Source organism: Selaginella moellendorffii, unplaced genomic scaffold, assembly GCF_000143415.4.
Source record: "Selaginella moellendorffii unplaced genomic scaffold, v1.0 SELMOscaffold_213, whole genome shotgun sequence".
Taxonomy (NCBI): Eukaryota; Viridiplantae; Streptophyta; class Lycopodiopsida; order Selaginellales; family Selaginellaceae; genus Selaginella; species Selaginella moellendorffii.
The window spans coordinates 27,161-46,685 of NW_003314473.1; the positions used below are offsets into that span (position 1 = coordinate 27,161).

General features: G+C 67.6%; 2 protein-coding genes across 2 annotated transcripts; one reads left to right on the plus strand and one right to left on the minus strand.

Annotated features, from left to right (window-relative positions):
* Nucleotides 1-9: 9 nt before the first annotated feature.
* Nucleotides 10-11,717, plus strand: LOC9648406 (NADH-ubiquinone oxidoreductase chain 2). The gene is made up of 5 exons (XM_024667827.1): nucleotides 10-477; nucleotides 5,653-6,046; nucleotides 7,369-7,526; nucleotides 9,073-9,193; nucleotides 10,949-11,717. Exons 1-5 carry the CDS (start codon nucleotides 120-122, stop codon nucleotides 11,622-11,624), a joined length of 1,707 nt encoding a protein of 568 aa, XP_024523595.1. The 5' UTR covers nucleotides 10-119; the 3' UTR covers nucleotides 11,625-11,717.
* Nucleotides 11,718-18,729: 7,012 nt separating this feature from the next.
* LOC112343802 (vegetative cell wall protein gp1-like) lies at nucleotides 18,730-19,473 on the minus strand. Its single transcript, XM_024667834.1, has one exon. The coding sequence runs from the start codon at nucleotides 19,471-19,473 to the stop codon at nucleotides 18,739-18,741; it is 735 nt and encodes a 244-aa protein (XP_024523602.1). The 3' UTR covers nucleotides 18,730-18,738.
* Nucleotides 19,474-19,525: the final 52 nt, after the last annotated feature.

The following is a 19,525-nucleotide window of genomic DNA, read 5'->3' on the forward strand; positions in this document are numbered from 1 at the left end:
CCCCCCGCTCGGTGTGCCTGGAGAAATGGGCTCTCCAAAGGGGCCAAATCGACGGGGCGGGCCGGCCTGGGCGTCTGGTGCCCCCAGACCCCCCAACGGAGGTTTGGGACAGCCGAGTGATGGCGAATCGGCGCCATCCCACCCGGTTCCGGGAGCACGGTTTCCGGGTGATGGCGAATCGGCATGCTCTGGCCCCACTGCCGAACTCCCGACCCACCCGACCCGGATGGGTGTCTACCCCGACGTGCACCCGGAGCGTCTGCATGCCCCCCCCACGACAGTGGTGCAACAGGGAGCATTCGAGCTGCCCCGCTCCGAGGACGTTGGACCGTGCCGAGCTGCCCGGGCTGTTCCCCGAAATACCCCCGCGGGACACCACACCGATATCGCCCGTGCTGGGTATGATGGTGGCACGGACCCCCGCTCGACCGGCAGCACCGTTTGTACGTACTGTGGCTTGGCCAGGCCCACACCGTGCCCCGTGCGCCAGTCGGGTGCGCCGTCGCGCCGATCATCGATGATGGCGGTGGGAGAGCGAGGAGCGGATCCGGTCGAGCCGATCGGGGGGACATGCGAGCAACGGTATACACGGTTACTGCTGGGTGTGGAAGCCGCTACTCCCTCTGTGTCCAGGAGAGGCGCCGTGACTAGTGGGGGGAGGACCCCGCGAACGGCATCGGTGTTTCTGCCCCTGCCCCCACGCGGAGGGAAGAGGGGGCAGGGCGGCACCGGCGGAAGAAGCGCCCGTTGCCCCGACGACCACTGCTGGGCCCACGGGCACCTTGATGGGGCTGAACGCCCTCCGACGGAGCCCATACCCCGGCCATGGCCATCGCAGACCCACGCCGGGTGCGAGTTGACCCAGAGATGGGCGCGGGCGTGCATACGGGGGATCAACCCGCTGCTCCGTCCACCCTCCGTTCACCAGCCACCCGGCGACTGTTGTCGGATGATGATGATGATGGGTGGTGGTGGTGGTGGTGGTGGTGGTGGTGGTGGTGGGTGTTGTTCCTCTCCGCTTGTTGCCCCACTCCCCGCTCGCCGGAGGTTTCTGTGTGGTGGATTCTCTGTCTGTCTGTCTGTGTCTGGTGGGTGGGTTACGGGCGGGTGGGTCCGTCGTTGGCTTTTCTTCTGGGTGCTCCCGACCGTCGGAGCAGCTCCATATCCCACTGCCCCCATCCACCCCGCCAACATGCCCCGCCGACCCACTCTCTCTCCCTGGCCGGCCCCCGCTCCGCCCCGGGCTCTCTCTGCCGTCGCGGGGCGTTTTTCGTGTCTGTTTCCTTCTTCCCCGTCTTCTGCGGTCGGCAAAGCCACACTGGGCGGCGGCCGTTCGCCCCCCGTCCACACCACACCCGCACCCACCCCGGCCATCTCGGTTTTGGGGCGGCGATCGTGTCTCGATCGGTCACTCCGACGACCGGGTGGGTCGCACTCGTCGCTTTTCGTCGGTTGGGGTGTTTTGGGCTTGTTGGAGACAGCCGTCGGCTCGGCGGGGAGTGGCTGCTCGTCCGGGAGAGCAGAGCGGTGAACCACCCCGCCGGGAGAGCCGTGTGCCGGTCGTCGGACGTTCGGCGGGGGCTTTGGCCGGCGGCCTCATGACGACGTCACACTCGCCGCGGCGGGAGCGGCGTCGGGGAGGTGGGCGGCCCGCCGGCCCGGGTTGTTGGGCATGGGCGGTTTCGGCCGCTTCAAGCCCGGTCCACACCGCTCTCGTCGGCCGTTGTTCGGATCACTTCTTGTTGCTCCCCGCCGCCGCCGCCGCCGCCGCCCATGCGCCCGGGCCCAACCGTGGTGGCTGGATGGGGGGGCCGCCGGCCGGCTACACCGAGAAGACCTCCCACTCCCCGCCGGCACGGCACTCCCACGGCGCCAAGCAAGGAGGCTCATCACGACTGCCCGGTGTGGCGTGCGGGGAGTCGTCGTCCTCCCACGACGCAGCAGCACCTCCTCGGTTGGGGGGTTTTGTTTGGGGCGGCTCCTCCTCCCTTGCTTGCCTCCAACCGGTTGGCACGACAACACCCCGCCGACCGGGCAGCACACGGCGACAGTGGGCGCGACGAGTGAGTGGAGGACCACCTTCTTCACCCGCCGAGTGTGACCGGGCCCAGGGGGATGTGGCCGCCGGCCATGCGTGCGGTCTGGCCGCCACCCGACCCGGTGAGAGGGCCGCGCCGCCGCCGCCCATGCCCGCTTTCGGGGCGGGCTGTGGACACGGTCGTTTTCGGTCCTCTGCCCGCCGTTCGGGATGATGGTCGTCGTCGTCGTCGTCGTCGTCGTCGTCGTCGTCCCGTCCGTTGTCCCGGCCCACCCGCGTCGGTCGTAAACAACCCCGGACGGAGGAGCCGATGGCGGCGGGGCTGGCCGGTGTGTCGGGGAAGAGGACCCCGATGCGGCGGAAGCGAGGCCAACCGGCACGGGGTGGCCCGAGACGATATCGATCGCGACGGCCGCAGCACCGGGGGCAGTGGAGTCGATCGGGGGGCGGCTCATCATGGGGGGCGGCCCACCCCCGACGAGAGCGATCGGCCGTGAAACGCCGATCGATATCGATCGATGGGGGAACAAACATGCCACGAATGCGTGCCGGGGCATGGGCAACAGGTCCCCGGTGAGAGGATGGCCGGGAGTGGGGTGAGTCGGGGTGTGTGTCGGTGCCGGGAGGAGCGGGACCGATGCCATCGGGTACGGGCGACGGACCCGCCATACACACCCACCACGGGCACCGGCTTCGGAGGGTGGCAGCAGCAGCAGCAGCACCATGTCTCTCTCTCTCTCTCTCTCTCCGCCCGGTTTCCCGGCCAGCCAAAGCAGCCGGGGAGGCACATCCGCGGGTCGGCGGCCGCTTCTTTTCTTCCCCGCCGGCTCGTCGGGCCGGGCCGGAGAGAACCCCGCCCAGTGCGGGGGCATGTCCACCCCCAATCGCCGATCGTCGGTTGTTGGGGCTCAGTGCCCCACCCAGCGCGTTTTACCCCAACCCCGAGTGGCGGCTGGCCTCCCGCGACCCGGGCACACGCCCAAGGGAGGATTATTAGCGCATCACCGGTCCCACCGGCCGCCGCCGCCGCCTCTCTCTCACCCCCTTGGCCCGGCCGCCCCGTGCGCCTGCTGTTTGGGGCGGGCTTGAAGAAGAAGCAGTGGGTCCGGCACCGGCGGACATGGGCTGAGTGACGACATCATCCCGAAAGCCGATCGGACGGGACCAACCCACTACTCCGCGTACGGGGCGAGCGGCCGCCATACGTCGTGTCATCCCAGTGACACCACCGGCCGGGGAGCAGCAGACGACCGACGGCCGGAGCAGCGGGTGGGGATGATGATGATGATGATGATGATGATGCCTGCTGGGGCCAGCCACCAAAAGCGGAGGAGCGGGTCCGGTAGTGGGTGGTCGAGGAAAGGGCGGTACGCGATCGGGGAGCGGGTGGGCCGGGGCGGGGGACAATGGCCGAAAACGACCACCGCACTCCCGCCGTGGGGATCGGCCGATGCCCCCCAACCGGTTTGGTTGTTTAAAAACCGGCCGGGGAGCAGCAGTCGACGAGACGCTCCGCCGGTGCATCGGCGCGCGCCATCCAACATCGCCCTTGAAGGCACGGCAGCAGTGGAGACACCGCTTTTTGCCACACTCAGGTTTAGCGGCAGACGGGGATCCCGCGAGACGACCCCGCCCCCGTGTACGGCGGGTCGATACCACCCCACCGCGGGGTTTAGGCGGAGTCGGCATCCTCCTTTCTTTTCGTCGCCGACCGTCTGCCGGAAGAAGAAGAAGAAGAAGAAGGCGGAGGAGCACACGACCGAAAACGACCCACCCACTCATACCCCGACGACCGGGTCGGGGCGGGCACACCCGGCGGCCGGCCCATATCCCCCGACGAGTGCGACGTCGGGTGGTCGGTCGACGAAAAACCCTGCTGCCTGGTGCGCCAGGGGGCGGTGTGGGACGACGACCGCCGAAGAGGCACCACCACCACCACCACCCAACAAACCCCCTCCCCCTCCCGACGATCGGCGGCCGACGAGTAGTCCACATCATCCAGAGCAGCTCATCCGCCGCTTCTCACCTTCACCAACAGCAGCCACCCGATCCACCACGTCCTTCTTCGCCAACCGACGACGCCATCACCCGTCGTGTCCGCAGTGATGAGTGGGCGTCCGTTCGCCGCCCCGCTTCCGGCGGTTGGCCGGCCCCACCAAAAACCCTCCCCGTCACACTCACCACGGTCATGCACACACACCCCCCCATCTCTCTCTTTTCCACTCATTCATCACTGTTGAACCTTCCTTCCTTCCTTCCTTCCTTCCTTCCTTCCCCCCCCTTGACTGACTGACTGACTGACTGACTTACTTACTTACTTACTTACCATCTCCCTCGGGCTCCCCTGCCCGGAGCTTTCCGGCCCGCCGCCGCCGACACCCAACCCTTGACCCCAGCCGAGATCCGCCCACGCCATCACGGCAGAGCCGCTTGCGGCCACCAATCGCCGATCCGAGTCCTCCTCCTCTCCCTCACAGGCACCGGTTGTCTCCTTCTTCTTCTTCTTCGGGGTGCTGCACCCGCCGCGCCTCTTCCCGACCGCCCCGGGACACCCCCATCATCATCATCATCATCATCATCATGACGGCACCTCCTGTCTCCTCCGCTCTGCTCTCCGGGCCGGGAGTCATCTTCGAAGAGACATGGGCTGGGGGGTGGTGTCTACTACTACGGAGGAAAGGCTCGACGGTGGTGCACACCGCGCACACCGGCGGGGGCATAGGTGGGTGTTCCGGCCAGGAAAGAAAGAGAGGGCGGGGGCGGATCGGACGGGGGTCGGCTGCGGCGTTTTGGGCGACTGCCCGGGAGAGGGGAGGCCATGTCAGTGGTCGGCTCTCTCTCTAAGAAAGAGGGGCGGCGCTATCCGCACGGCGGGCGCTCAGAGGCCGATAGGACACAGGATGGGTCTCTCTCGCGCACACGGAGAACACTCCCGACGATGGGGCGGCGTGGATCAACGCATGCAGGGCTGCTGGGCCCACAGGGAACAATGGGGTGTCGGAGCGGCCCCTTTCCGGGTGGGCATCATGCGGCGCGCCCATCGATCAAAGCGAACCCGGCCGGCATGCACATGATGCATGGGGTGTTCTTCGTCTTGTGTTGGGGCTGTTGGCCCGCCTCGCCCGGTACAAGCGTGGCCCACAGGGCGCATGCGGCAAGCGAGGCGGGTTTTCGCCCGGGAATGGGCTCTCCTGGGCCGGCAGTCGGGGCCATCGTGTGTCGGTGTTGGTGGGGCTGCTCGTTCGAGGCGATAGCGGGGGATGGTTTCGGTGTTGGTGGGCGATATGATGCTCTTCTTCACCGGGAAGGGCTGTGGCGTGTCCGGGAGGAGCGTGGGCGGGGATGGGCTTTGCTGCCAGCGAAGGGGCTGGCTGTTTGTTGATAGCCGATGCACGGCCGGGGTCCTGGGACGGGAGGATCATCGGCCCGAGAGCGTCCCACCCCCAATCCGACGAGAGCATATCGTCTTCCCCGGAGGCGACCCTCCCCCGGACAACGGACGAGCCACATGCGAGGCTCTGCGCGGTGTCGGCCCGCACGTGTGGTTCGGTTGGGGATAATACGCCTGGAAGACCAGCAGCTCATGCCGCCCCAGGGGTATCGAACCCGCCGGCCTCTGCTCGCCACCGTGTTGGTCGGGGTCGGCATACCCATAACAATTAACTCCATCCATGACACCCTCCTCACGGACAGCTCTACACACTGTCGTGACACCTCCCCCTTAGTGGGGACGGCCGGCACGATCATGCCCACCGCGGATCACGGGGGAAGGGACACCTCGCGGGCTTCCGAAACCATCGCCCCCATCCCACCCCCCACTCCCGGAATGCCGGTGCTGATATCGGCGTCTGATTCACCGATCATGCCCACCGCCATGGAGCCCCAGACCCCACGTTCCCATGCCCCCGCAGCACCAAAAAGAGACCCCGAATGTCCAACCGAAGCCGGCCCGAAATACCCTCTCCCAGGCGCACCCTCCCCGGGACCATCCTCGCCCGGGAAAGCCCACCAGCCAAGACCATGGGGGCGTGTTGCGCGGGGCTGCAGGCCCACTCTGTGTCCTTGTGCTCGAGGGCGGGGGTGTTCATGCCGGGTTTTGGGTTTTATGACAGTCATGAACCGATCAGAACAGGGAGGGGGGCGGCCGGGGGTGTCTGAACACCCGGGGCGGCTTTCTCTATGGGGCATAGCACCGCGATCTCGGGGTTTTTGTGGGGCCCACTGGTGGCGGACCCCTCCCTGTCTCGACCCAACCCCACCCGCCCTATCTCTCTGCCCGACCGCTCCCGACCCAACAACCGCCCAACACCCGGAACGGCCGGGGAGAGTGGGCGCCCCCCGACCCGGTTTGCCGGCCATCCGCCCGTCGGCCCACGACCGGAATGCCTTCTTCGGTCGAAAAGGTGTTGTCCGTTCGTGTCCGGGGTCGAGCTTGGCTTGGCCTCTCCGGCTAGTCCGTGGGGGTCAGGCCGAACAACTGCTCGGGGCGGCCTTTTGGGGGGGCATGCCGGCCGAGAAACCCCCTATCCCCCTTCTTGTGTCCCTCCACCCCAAGCCGGTGCCGCGCGGCGCACCAAACCCCGAAAAACCACCGGCCATGGGCATATCGGCTCGGACCACCCCAACGCTCGCCCTCCCCATCTTCCCCGGGTGTTCGAGACTGACTGGCCCTGCTGGTGGGTTGGGCGGGGTTGGGTCGATCCCCTCGAACCGCCACCGCCCTCCAACCCCGTCAGAGCGGCATAGCCGATGACCCCGCTCCCCGATATCATCGCTCGGGGGCAAACCCCAGACCATCCCCCCGTCCTCGGAACCGGGCACACGACCGGAAGGCCCGCCCGCGGCTCGATGCCGGAGAGAGCCCAAAAGCCGATCATCTCGGAGTGTTTCGTGCTGCGGGCTCTTCATCATCCGATCACGGAGCCGACCAGAAAGCAGCGACTCTGGTGCTCGAGCGCACCGGTCGTGTTCCGGACCACCCCGACCGGTGATTGCTTGGCCCCCAGTGAGTGGTCGACACCTGACTGACCGTATACCGTCTCCGGCGGGTCCGGTTCGGGGTCGTTTCGGCTCCCCGCCGGCTCCCCGCACCGGATTTACTCTTCCCCGCCCACCGGCGCCTAGCTCCGGAGAGGAGCACGCCCACAGACTCGCCTGCGGGACGGGGCATCCTCCTACCTGGTGGGGGTGTCCGAGGGCGGGGTGGGGGTTCACAACAGGGTCATCGTGGAGCCGTATTCGTGCGATCGGGCGCACGGTTCGGGTATGTCGTGCGCACGTGCTCCGTCCCCCAGCGCGGGTGCAGTGTGGGCCAACCCCATCCGTCCCACGGTGCATGGATCGACCGGAGTCACGAACTCCGAGGAATCGGGGATCCCCGCCCTCACCCGCTCGTGGGGAGTCCCGGATCCGTCGACGGGTATACCGATCATCGGGATCCCACGCATCGTGGTCGGATCCCCCTTCAAGATCACCGCAGTCCCCCCCCGCTCCGAGCGGTCTCTCCAACCAACCGCCACCCCGCCCTTGCTGTCGGAGAGGAGCAGCCCCAACCCGCTCCTGCTGAATGGGGCGCCAACCCGCCGGCCACACCCCACTGCACACCAGGCAGGAGAGAACCCCGCCGACCGCAGCCAGCAGCGACACTCCGACCACCGCCCACTGGCCGGCGGGACATGGGGGTGTCGGGCTCGCACCGAGGTGGGTTTCGTTACCCGGATCTCCCACCAGGTGCCCACTGTCTCCGTTCGCCCTGCTGGGCCCTGTGCGGTTTTGTGCTCCTCTGGCTTTTTGCCGCTTCCCCGATGGCTTTTGGCTCTAGAAGAACCCTATGCCCGGGCCCAAGCCCACCCGACGACCCGCGACGACCGCCGATGACCCCACCCTCTTGACTGACACGATCCTCTCCGGCTGGAGACGGGTCCGGTGGGGAGTGGTGCGCGGATGACTGCTGGGGGGGTTCCAGCAGAGCCCGACGACCCCGCCCGTCATTCCCCGTACCGGCGGTCGGGGGAACCTCCCTTCTTGGCTGCAGTCATCGGTCGTGTCCCGTCCGATTGCAGTGTATGCACACCGCCAGGGTGTTGAAGAGACCCGATTGCGGTTGCCCCCTGCAGACGATCATCGTCGAGGATCTCCGCTGCGGGCGGAAATGGAGAGGGCCGCTACGGCCGGCTACGGGCAGAGAGGTCGCCGCCCACCCCGGCGAGATCGGGCGGAGTACCCCGACCCCGATAACGGCTCGACCCATCCACCGCTATCGGCCCCTCGGATACGGCTATCGGTTTGATGTCGGCTCGCCCGCTCCGGCTATCCCCCCCATGCCATGACCGGAAAACCCCACGGGAAGGCGCGGGGTCGGCTCTTCCCGATCCGGATCCAGCAGGTGGGGTGGACAGGGAGCCGGTCGATCGGGGTGGGAGGGGGGGAAGGCCAGAAGCAGGACGGCTGGCACGGCTCAAACCGATCATCCGATGTCACACCGTGCGCGGCACGACGATCGAAAAGCCCAAGAAGGGGTGTCTGAGCACATACAGTGTGGAGGCGACTCGGAGGGAGGGCGGCACGGGAGGTGTTCGTCGTTTTGAGGTGTGCCGGCGGTCGGTGAGCCGCACGAGGAAGGAGGCCCCCGCCGCGTTCGGGGTTTCCCGCCCCGTCCCACGCCCGACCGGCCCCCTCCGGTCCGTGTCGCCGGCTTCCCCCGTCCGTATCCGGGCGGGTGGGCAGACGTCCCCCGCCGGTTGACCCGCAGACCGGGTGTCCGCCGCGGGCCGGGCAGAGTGCCGCACTCTGCGCGTATGGACTCTTTCCCCGGGCTGTCGACAAAACCCCGCGCGGGCCATTTCCGAGGGTGCCCTGACGTGCAGAGCAAGCAGTCCGACACCGAGGAGCCGCATGATCGGACCAACGGCCACGCACGGTCGACAGGGAGAGGTCAAAGGGCGGTTTTTCGCTATGCTGCCTATAGAGGGGAACCGCCGTCAACAGGCCCCCCCTCCTCTCGGGTATCCCCAGCCTTCCAGCACCGATCCTCTATATGCGGGCACCCGATGTTTACGAGGGTCCACCCACACTGGCCACGGCATTCCCCCCCACTGCACCCAAAATAGCTATCCCCGCGAATATGGTCCGTGTGCCGAACCATCGTTCCCATGATGCGTCACTCCGACCGGCAGCAGACAGGGGGTCTTCTGTTGTTGTGGACGCGGCGCTGCCCGCGGTCGGGGACACGGGCTTGTTCATTCTTGTGAGCATCGGCGCGTCCGGAGCGGCGCATTGGGAGGGGGGCAGCACGAAGAAACCAGGAGCCCCTTCGCCATGCCCCGCCGACCCAGCCAAAGCAGGGGAGGGAGCGCCACCGAGCACAAGGCCCAAACACCCCGCCGAGGATCATGGCCGGAGGATAGGTGCACCCAAAACCGGCTCACGAGGGTGGAGCTCCTCGTGAGACTCTCGCAGCGGGCACGCCGAGCACGACGGCTTTTTCGGACTGGGTTGACCGACGAGCCTTCAACACGAACGAGCGAGCGAGCGAGGGGTTTGGAGTGCGATGATCCGAGCGGCTCGGGCCGACGGGGCGTCTTCTGGAGGAGAGGCTGCTCCGTGGGCGGCTCCTCCCCTTTTGGGCTGAACCCACTGCCCGGGAGAGAGCGGGCAGCAGGCTGGGGTTTTGCCCGATAGACGGCCAACAGCACCCGGAGATGGGCCGGCGGACGACCCGCTGCTGGCTGCCCCCCCAGAGCCGGTCGACCCGCTTTGTTTCCCCTGCCCGCCCCACCGCACCCCACACCATCACCACTCACCCTCCTCGACTCCCACCCTACTACACCACGGTTGGGCGGAACCGGCAGCGGCTGCAGCGGGGAGCGGGGGTGCTCTCCTCGGCGGAGTGGGGCGGGGCACGGCTGGTCATGGGCCGGGGCGGATCCGCAGAAGACCGGGTTTCCGCCAGCGGTGACCCGTGTCGCCGCTCGCCTGTCGGGGATGGTGTTCCCGCAAGCTGCTCCCCGGCACGAGGTCGGCGGGCGATACCCCGGCCCGGGCGCTGGGGCCCAAGCCCGGGGAGAGCGGTCGGGCGGGGGGAGCGCACCCGAGAGTGGCTGGGTCGGGGGTGACGACGGGGGCGGCAGCGGGTGGGGTTTTCGGGGGTCCTCAGGGTGGAGAGCGGGTCAATCGAGGCGGGGGGGCTGTGTGGGCCGCGGGGAGTGCCCTATCATCATTCTTGCACTGTGAAGACCCCCCAAAAACCCGTGCTCGGAGCAACTCGCCGTGTCCCGCTGGTTGAGGACTCGAATCGGGGTGCAGTCGACTGACCGGGTTCCGACCGTGGCGGTCGCCGGGTTCGCACTGCCCGCCGAGCGGCCGCCGGAGGCAACCCGCAGGGCGACCCGCACCCGTGTGGGGTCTGCGCAGTGGCCGCCGGTTTCGGTGAGCGTGGGGGATATTGGGACCCGATAGAGCACCTGCACGACTATTCCACCATAGGAGGACAGCCCAGAATATGGGTATCCAGACGGCGCCGACTACCGGACAGAAAGGGGCGCCAACCCGGGGCGATCCGGGGGAGAGCGGGCAGGGCGGTCGGCTTGAACGGGCGGTGGGGATGGTGGTAAAACCGAGAGGAGGGTGGGGTTTCAGTGCGCGGCTGGGGCGCTGGCCCGGTCGTCGGGCGGATGGTATCGGCGGGTGCTTCGCTGTGTGCACGACCGCCACCCTCATCGGTCGGGGCATGACCCCCTACCCGTACGTTGACCATCCCGCCGCGACTGACGGGGAGCATGACCCCCCCCGACCCGGTAGGTACCGCGGCCGGTGGGTCGCGGGTCGCTCCTTCTGCCCGGGAGCCGCATGCGGGATGATCGCCGGTCTGGTTCTCCGGCTTGTTGGGTCTGGTGCGGCCGTCGGGGGGATTCATGATCGGCAACCACCCTCGCTCCCCGCCAGCATCGGACCAATGATCCCGGGAACAGTAGCGGCCATGGCCCAGCAAAAAGCCAAAAGACCTGCTGCCCACAGTCCCATTGGCCATGTCGGTCACCCCCGTATCGGCTTCGCGGGGGGGACCACAATGGAGGGCATTCAACCACCACCGATTGGCCCATCGACCCATCTGTCCATGACGGTGAATGCACCCGGTCCGCCCCGCGCTGTACGGCCGGTCCGGAGCCAATACCTGGGCGATCCGGGCGCGTTCGGCAAACCCCATCCTCCATCCGCCATCACCCCCTCTCCTACGACGTCTCCATACGCGGGAATACCGCCGTTAGCCGGATCCCGCAGCAAATCCCATCCGCCTCCTGGGGCTATCCGTTGCGGGGCCGACGTGCCCGCCGGTCTGGGAGTGGTCACTAGCGCTATCAGTCGTTCTCACCACCCACGGCCGGTGAAACCCATGTATTCCGACCTTCCCGGGGAGCACATGATCCCACCCCGACTCGATCGTGACAACCCCATCGTCCCAGCCATCACTGTCGCCCGTACCACACCGATGCCCCCACATACCCCCCCGCTGTTCCCAGTTACCCACTATATGGCCATGGGGCCCTCTGCGGAGAGTGGAGTGGGTTTTTCGGGGAGCGTGGCATGACACAGCAGGGAGGGGGCGCACACCCACCGATACCTGCTCCTGCGAACGAGCGACGGCGGAAACCCCCGAAGCAGCCAGGAGGGTGTGTTGTGCGGCTTCGCCCACTGGCGCAAGTGGGGACAGACAAGACCACCCAACAAACTCGTCCGTCGTACCCAGCACGGGCCCGAGACGGTGCAGACACTGTCTCACTTGCTTGTGTTCCTCGTTCCGCCCCCCTCCCTTCGTCGCCAAACCGTTTGTTTGCGGTGTGCTTGCTGGTCCCAATCCTCCGCTCCCGGTCGTCCTTTCTTCGACCCTCCTGGGCCCAGAAGGGGCGGGCGAGCCGCTCTGCCCTCCAGCAGCCCGAGCGGGCACACTCCCCCTCCGGCGGCCCCCATCTCCCCGCCGGCGTACGCGGTGGGTCGTCCTCCGTCCACTGCCCCGCCCAAGCCGGATGATGGGGGCCGGTTCGGTGGGATGGCCTCCCCGTGGTTGGTCGTCCCCCGACTCGGACATCCGGTGCAGACAGCCCCGGCTTCCACTCCCGAGCGCCGTGGTGACACCGATCGCCGGTGGTCGGCCGGGGAGCAGCAGACGACCGACGGTTGTTCATCCCGCCGACCATTCCCCCTAAGCCCCGCTTTCCCCAAAAACCCGTCCGTGCCCCCGTGGCCGTGTACCCGCCCACCGTCGGCGCCTCCCACCCCGGACCGGCTTTCCTCCCATGGCCAAACCCCAAAAACCCGCCAACGCGGGCTGCCCGTGCTGGGCGGGGTGGTCCGAGCGAGCCGCTGCGGGTGCTGGTCCCACCGGGGACCGTGTTAGCGTTTCCGGTTTTCCCCCATGACCCGAGCCGGCCCCGGCGATGTCCACCCTCTGCCCTTTGCCGCTCCCGGGCCGGTTTACTACACCCCCATCCGACCCGCCCGACCGGCTCGGTTTCCCTAAACCCCCAAAAACCGAGGCGAGGGAGGGAAAAGGAGGGAGGAGGAGGAGGAGGAGGAGGAGGATACCCGCCGCTGCCATGGCCCTTTCCCAAACCCGCCGCAACGAACCACCCGGATGACCCGACGACGGACGATATCACTGGCTGCTGGGGTGGAGCCGAGCGGGATGCGCGGTTCGGCCGCCTTGTGGGCCACCGCCCGCCCACCCAGCCGTGCGGGGTGTGGGATGCGGGCGGGGATACCCGGTCATCGTGTGCTGCCCCGTTTTCGGTGCGGCTGGCTTTTGTTGGGGGGTCATGGCGCCCACCAGCAGTCAAAACCGGACGACCGGCTTTCCTCCCATGGCCAGTGCCCGGGTTTTCCTTCGGTCTGGCCATTGGGGCCAGGATCAGCGCCGTCCGTCGCACACGGACGGGGTTTTGGGGGGTAAACGAAAGCGGGCCGTTCGCCCTCCGCCGGAGGGAGGAGCACTGCCCGCCCCGCCGGCCATCGTGGCGGCCGTCTCTCCCTTCCCGGCTTTGGCGCCGTCCGGCCACCGACCAGCAGATCCTCCGGCCGGGGTTCCCGCCGAGCCCGGTGTGATCGTGCCCTCCCCGATTCCGACCATACCCACTAGCGGGCGTGCCGCAAGCAAGTCGATATCGATATCTCGTCGGTCTTCCGCCGGTCGGGGGCCGACGAACGAAAAGCCGTGCACCGAATCACCGGTCTTTCCCCGCCGGCACCGCCCCGAACCCCCATCCCGGTTTTCTTTCCTTCCCCCCTCCGTCGATGGATGAAGGCCCCCCCATCGGTTGGGTTGTTGCGGCAACAATCACTCACTTTCCCCCAAACCGGGTCTCTCTCTTCGGCCGGTGTGTGGCCCTCTCTGGTCCCGCTCGGGCTGCTGGGGGGCATTGGGCGGTAGAAACACGGTCGGGCCAACCCCCGCCGGCCGGGCCCCGACCGCTCGCTGTGCACACACCCCGCCGGGCCGTGCGGCGCACACCGGACGACCGGCTTCGGCTCCCGCCCAAACCAGCCAGAGAGTACGCGCGGCCATGGCCGTCCTCCAAACCCTTCCACTCCCGCCCGAAGAACCGGCACTCGCTCCACCGCTGCTGCTGCTGCTGCTGCTGCTCCTCCCTCCTCTCCTGGCCGGCCCCCGCCCCGCCCGCCCACACGGGCCACACGTTTCCGCGTGCGTTTGGATCGTGTCGCGTGTCGCTCTGCTGGCTGGTCGAACCGGACGACCGGCCGGACCTCGCCGACGACCGGATCGGCGGGGGCTCTCCCAAAACCGTGTGCACGCCCCCGGCGATGGTGATGAGGCTCTCTGGTCTGCTGCTGTCTCGTGCGGGGGGTTTGAAGAAGAAGAAGAAGAAGAAGAAGAAGAAGAAGGCGGCGTGTTGTCCTTCTTCCTTCCTTCCTTCCTTCCTTCCTTCCCCGCCGGTCGGTCCGAGCGCCGCTGCTTGGAGGAAGGGGCGGGTCGGGGGTTTTCTTCAATCGTGTCCAGCTCATTCCCGCCTTCGCGGCGTTCGCCCTAATAACTACGTCCGCTTGCTTTCGTTCGGCACCGACGACCGGGCGGGCGGTGCGATCGGGGCGCTCGACACGATCGATTGGCGTGACGGGGTCGGGGTGTGCGGTTTTTCGCGGATCCGCTAATCGAAAACCCCTTCCGGTGTGGCGCACACCCCCGCCTTTCGGGTGCGACCGGGGGCGGGCGGAAGGAAAGTGCAAAACCCAACAACCGTGCCACCGGGCGTCGTCGGCGGGGTGGACCCAGTGGTTTGAACCTCCCCGTTTTCGGTGCGTGGGCCGCCCCCGGGAAGAGCGTGAGCGTGGAAGCCGATGATGATCATCGTCGCTATCCGGCCGGGGCGAGAGCCCCACCCGCAGAAGAAACAACCCTGCCTGCTCGCGCTGTTTGCACCCAACCCCCCCACAGAGCACTGGCGATGATACCAGGTACACCCCGCCAGCGGCGCCCAAGCCCCCCGTCCACGTCGTGGTCGACGAAAAGCCCCTTCTCCCTCCGACGAGGAGGAGGAGGAGCGGGCGGGGGTCGACGCGGGCCACGCCCCCGAAGACGAGTGCACTGCTGCTTGTTTTGGGCCAGCGCGGATCGATTGGAATGTGTGCCGCGGACGGAGGAAAAGCGGGAAGCAGCGGAGGTGTCTCGAGCGGCGACCACCACCACCCAAAGCAGCGGCGAGAGTGACTGGCCCAGATGGCGGGGAGTGCCGCCGGGCGGAGGACGGCCGCGCCGGGGTCACGCGACTGCGCGGGTGGTTTACTTACCTGCTGGAATCCGGAGCAGCTTGTTGGATGATGCCGTGTTGGGCGGAAGTAGGGGCGGGGTATCATCGAAGAAGAACACACCCCGCCGGCCGAACAACGGGCGATGAAGAAAAGGAACACGCCGACGAGCTCGTGGGGTGTTCCGCCGGGCATGGGGTGTGCGGCTGCTTCGTCGGTGGTCGGCTCGGGGTCGTCATCAAACGCCGAAGACAGTGGTCTCCGCGGTGTCGAGCACCGGTCGGGGGCATGATGATGCCGCCGCCCCCCAACCAAGGACGCCGACAACGGAGCAGGCAGCTCCTCGGCCTAAACACACACCCGTGCAGGCAGTCGGCTTGCTTTTCGTCGTCGGCCCGGTCGTCGGGTTCGGCCCCCGCCCCCCGTTCAAGCCGGCCCGATCCTTCCTTGATGGATGATTGATTGATTGATTGATTGATTGAAGAGATAGAGGCCGGCTATCGATCGATCGGGGTCTTCGATGGCGGGTTTCGCCCCCCAGGCACTCCCCGCCGCTTGGGATGGTCCTCGCCGGGGGTGGGGGCCGCACACCCGCCCCGGTCCGGGTCGGTATGCGCATCGTCGGCTCGGTTGGCCCATCCGCTGCCCGGACTCGGAGGCAAAGCCGCCCCGCCTCCGATCGCCCTCGGCCCACCACTCCCCCCAGCCGCGGCGGGTCGGTCTCGGCCTTTCGCCCACACCACCCGGTTTTGCGTGCCACTGGGTTCACTGCCGCACGGCGGGGGCCAAGCGGAGCACCTCCCTCTGTTTCCCCGCCCCGACTCAAACCCCACCCCGCTCTCGACGGTCTGCTGTCCGTCTCTCTCTGGCTGGACGGGGTTTCCGACGACAATGAGGCCCGCCGAGGAGGTGCATACCACTTCCTCTTCCCAGACGTCTGTCCATCGGCTATCTGCGGCGGTGCTCCCGTCCGTTTCCGGGTGTGCTTGCTGTCCACTCCCCGGGTAGGGTCTGCACACCGACGCACTCTGCTGCGTCTTCCAGACTCGATTCGCGCTGGGTCTGCTGGCTGCTCCCCCGAGCGCCGGGAAACCGGCACACGCACCCGCCCCGATCGATGCCCCTCCTCGCCGGGTGGGTGCGCCCCCGGACGAGCCGCCCAACACTCCCGATTTCCGGGGAGGCCCGCCCCCCCATGACAGGGAGTGGTGGCGGTCGGGGTGGAGCCGATCGACCCAGTATACCATTTTTGGCTGTCTAGAGGCCTCTGTCGAGCCGCCCGACTGATAGATGGTTGTGTGCCTTATTTGTCGCCGCTAGGAGGCCTTCGAACGCCTTTGAGAGGCCATTTTTGAGGCTCTTCCGGGCCGGGTCCTCTTGCCCCAGGGGAGCTGCTCCTTCCACCCAAGCCGACTCGACCGCTCGAATCGGCGGGGGTGTTTCGGCCGACCGCGGCGCCGCTATCGGTGTGACCGTCGGTTCCGATCGACCCACTGCCACCCGCCCACTCTTTCGGTCGTCGCCAACCGCCCGCTCCTCCCTTCTCACCCCACCCCGCCGCACACGGCCCACGAAAACCGACATCGTGTGTCTTTCGTCGGTGGGAATCAAGTCGAGCTCCGGCTCTGGGGCAACCTTCTTTCTTTCCCCCGGGCGATCGGCGATTCCCGCTCCGGGTTGGGGGGTGGTATCGGAGACGAGCCGAAAGCGGACATCCCGCCGCATGGGCCGCCGTCCCGCGGGTGGGGTGGTTAGCCGATTTCCGACTATCGTTTCTGTCCGAGGGGGGAGGACTGCCTCGGTTTACCGTCTCTGGCCATCCAGTTAGGGGCAGCCCCGTCTCTCTTCTCTCCTGGCCGGAACCCCCGCCCGCCTCGGTCCGGGCATGGGCGGGGAGCTCCACTCGGGCAGCCCCGGCGAACGGCACACCGGCCGGGGGGATGGTGTGGGTGTGGCGCGGGTCGGCTTGAACGGGCGGTGGCGACAATCGAGCTCTCCGCCCCCCGGTTGGAGCTGTTCCGCCCCGCTTTGCCTATCCGACCTTTTCTTCCGCGTATCATCCCCGCACTCCCAGCGGATCATCGAAGAACCTCCCCCCAAACCCACCCGAGCGGCGATCACCTTCGGCGGATCGGCGGGTGTCGAAAAGCTCGAGCCTCCCGCGCCGCCCCACACCGGCTGGTGCTCCCGACGCGCCCAACAGCCGGCCGTTTTGGGGCTGGTTTACCCGTTGTTCGTCCGAAAGCCAGTGCGGGTGCCGGGCAGCAGTGGAACGAACCGCCGATACACCGTAAAGCCGGGAAGAAGGCGCATTTCCCCGCTCGGCAGACGGCCCACCCTTCTTCTTCTTCTTCTTCTTCTTCTTCTTCCGCCCGGGCTGGTTTCCGCGGCTGGTGCTCCTCCCTGTTTCGCCCGGCCGTCGGAGTGGGGCTCGTCGGGAGCACCAGCCGGGCGGGGGTGCGTCGTCGACCGGTAGGCCGTCCGGCGGGTCCTCCGACGGCCGCTGCCGCCGATGGCAGCATGACTGGGTGTCGACGGGCGGGCACGACTGTCCTGCCTGGGCCATACCCCCGCGCTCGGGGTCGTCGGTGTTTCACTTTCCCAGGGAAGGAAGAAGGAGAAGAAGAAGAAGAAGAATCGGCGCACAGTCACTGGTTTTCCGACGCCCAAAACCGCACGAGACGGTCGTCCCCGCCGGCCGAAAGGGGCTGCTCCCCGTCCCGCGGAGGGCAGCACAGCTCCAGCGCGGTTTTGGCCGTTCCACCCCCGACCGATGAGGGGCGGCCAACCGCCAGGGAGGGAGCAGCACCACTGTCTGCTGCCCCATCGTCGGCGCGGGCAGACGCCTCCCAGCCAGAGAGGGGAGGGAGGAGGGCGAACGGCTTCTTCGGCCGCCCCACGCAAAAACCAGCGGAGAGCGGAAGAAGCGCCGATGTTTGCTGTGGCCCGCCCCACGCCGACCGGTGGGCGGCCGTCGGTGGGATGGGGGAGAAGCCGACGACGGGCGTGCCCGCGCCCAAGGCGAGACGGCCCCCGGCCGAGCGCAGCAGACGGCGTCACAAACCCCACTCGGGGGTCGGGAGAGCAGAGGGCGGGCGCACAGTGAGTGACATGTGCGGAGATCGCCGCCGGGTGCAGCAGCACTCACCCGGTTGGTGCACTCACTGAGCCCGAGCCGGATCAGGGAGAGGTTACCCTGGGGATCGGGGATACGGCGATGGTGGGAATCGTGACTCGTCACGGCACCGGGGCGGCGTGGAACCACCCGCAGTGGGGTGACCACATGGGGGGGGCGCTGGCGGCGATTCCGGCGCTGTCGGTCATGGGCTTGGAGACGATCCTCTCGATATCGATTTTGGGGGGTTTGGCCGGAGGACCGGCGATCATATCAATCACCGCCGGGGTCCGTCGTCCGCCGACTCCCCCCACCCCGGCGATCGGCACACCGAACCGGCGTATGCCCGCACGAGCGAGACGGACACCAGCCGCAGCCACAGCCACAGCAGTCGATCGATCCGACGAAAAGCGGCTCCTCTCCCCGCCCACGCACCCGGCCCCACACCACTCCCGGCGGCACACGATTGGACCGCACTGCACGTCGGCTATCCCCCCAGCCAGCCCCCCTTTCCGATCGACCCGCTCGCCGCCCAGAGACACAGCAAACCAGGTGCCCCCGGGTGAATGGAGTCCCCCAGCTTCGGTGTCAATCAATAATAATAATAATAATAATAATAATAATAATACCTCCTCTCTCTCTCTCTCTCTCTCTCTCTCTCTCATCACCTCTCTTCTGCCGGGTGGTCACTTTTCTTTCCCCTGGCTCGGTTGGGGGAGTGGTATTCCGGCCGGGGTTCGGTGCATGAATGGCAGTGATTCCGGGCGGACCGAGCCCTTTAAGGCGCGCCTTGGCCCGCTCCACCCGCCTCTATCGCTCTTGTCGGCTTCTAGAGGCGGCAAGCCCAACAATCCCCATGATGCGAACCCGAGCAAAGGGATTCGGGGGTTTGTGTCCTCGTGCTTGTCACAACGGCCCGGATAGCTCCGATAGAGAGGGTTGGCTCGATCGACAGATGGATGGGCCCAGCCGCTACGAGGAGGCGGCCGATCTGCGGGGGACAAGCCGGGGCGGAAGTGGCACCCGGTATGGGCGCGGGGAGACGGATCCGTACCGGCCGTATCGTGGAGGGGGACGCAGGGCACAAAGGCGCGGTCGGCATGATCCCCGGTATCTGGCCCACAAGAGTGAGAGTGCAGGGGGGGCTCACCGTTGGGCGGGGATGGGCGAGAGTCATGGGTTGGGAGTTCGTGATGGGCGGATTGGTGGGTGTTGTATTGGCGGGGTACGGGGATTCCCGAACCTTCGGGGCAGGCCGACCGGGTGTTGTGCTTGCCGGAGAGCCGAAACCAGTCACCGTGGCCGCTTCGGTCGGGTATTCCCTTCCATCTTCATCAGTCGTGGGCATCGGGGAGCGCCGGCTCTGGTAAGGCGGGGCGGGGAGGCTTGGGGTGGGGCGTGGGATTGGGGCCGTGATGGCATGCGTGCGCGGGGCCTCCGTCGAAAGGGTGGGGGTGGGTGGGGGTTCCTCGGGCGAGGTAAAGGGGGGTTTCGCCGATGGGGGAAGGGGCTCTTCACCGGACCAATGAACCGTACACCCGCGGGGTGTAGCGCGAGTCGGCATCCGGGGAAAACGCATTCTCCGTGCACCGGGTTTCGTGATGGCGAGCAGACCC

Bases quoted from the DNA above. Each gene is read 5' to 3' on its own strand.
- LOC112343802 (XM_024667834.1), bottom strand. From the start codon at position 19,473: ATGCCGACTCGCGCTACACCCCGCGGGTGTACGGTTCATTGGTCCGGT.
- LOC9648406 (XM_024667827.1), top strand. From the start codon at position 120: ATGGCGAATCGGCGCCATCCCACCCGGTTCCGGGAGCACGGTTTCCGG. The intron at 478-5,652 runs CCCCGTGCGCCA...GAACCCGCCGGC, and splicing joins TTGGCCAGGCCCACACCGTG to CTCTGCTCGCCACCGTGTTG. The intron at 9,194-10,948 runs TGCGTCACTCCG...CGTCGGGGGGAT, and splicing joins CCGAACCATCGTTCCCATGA to TCATGATCGGCAACCACCCT.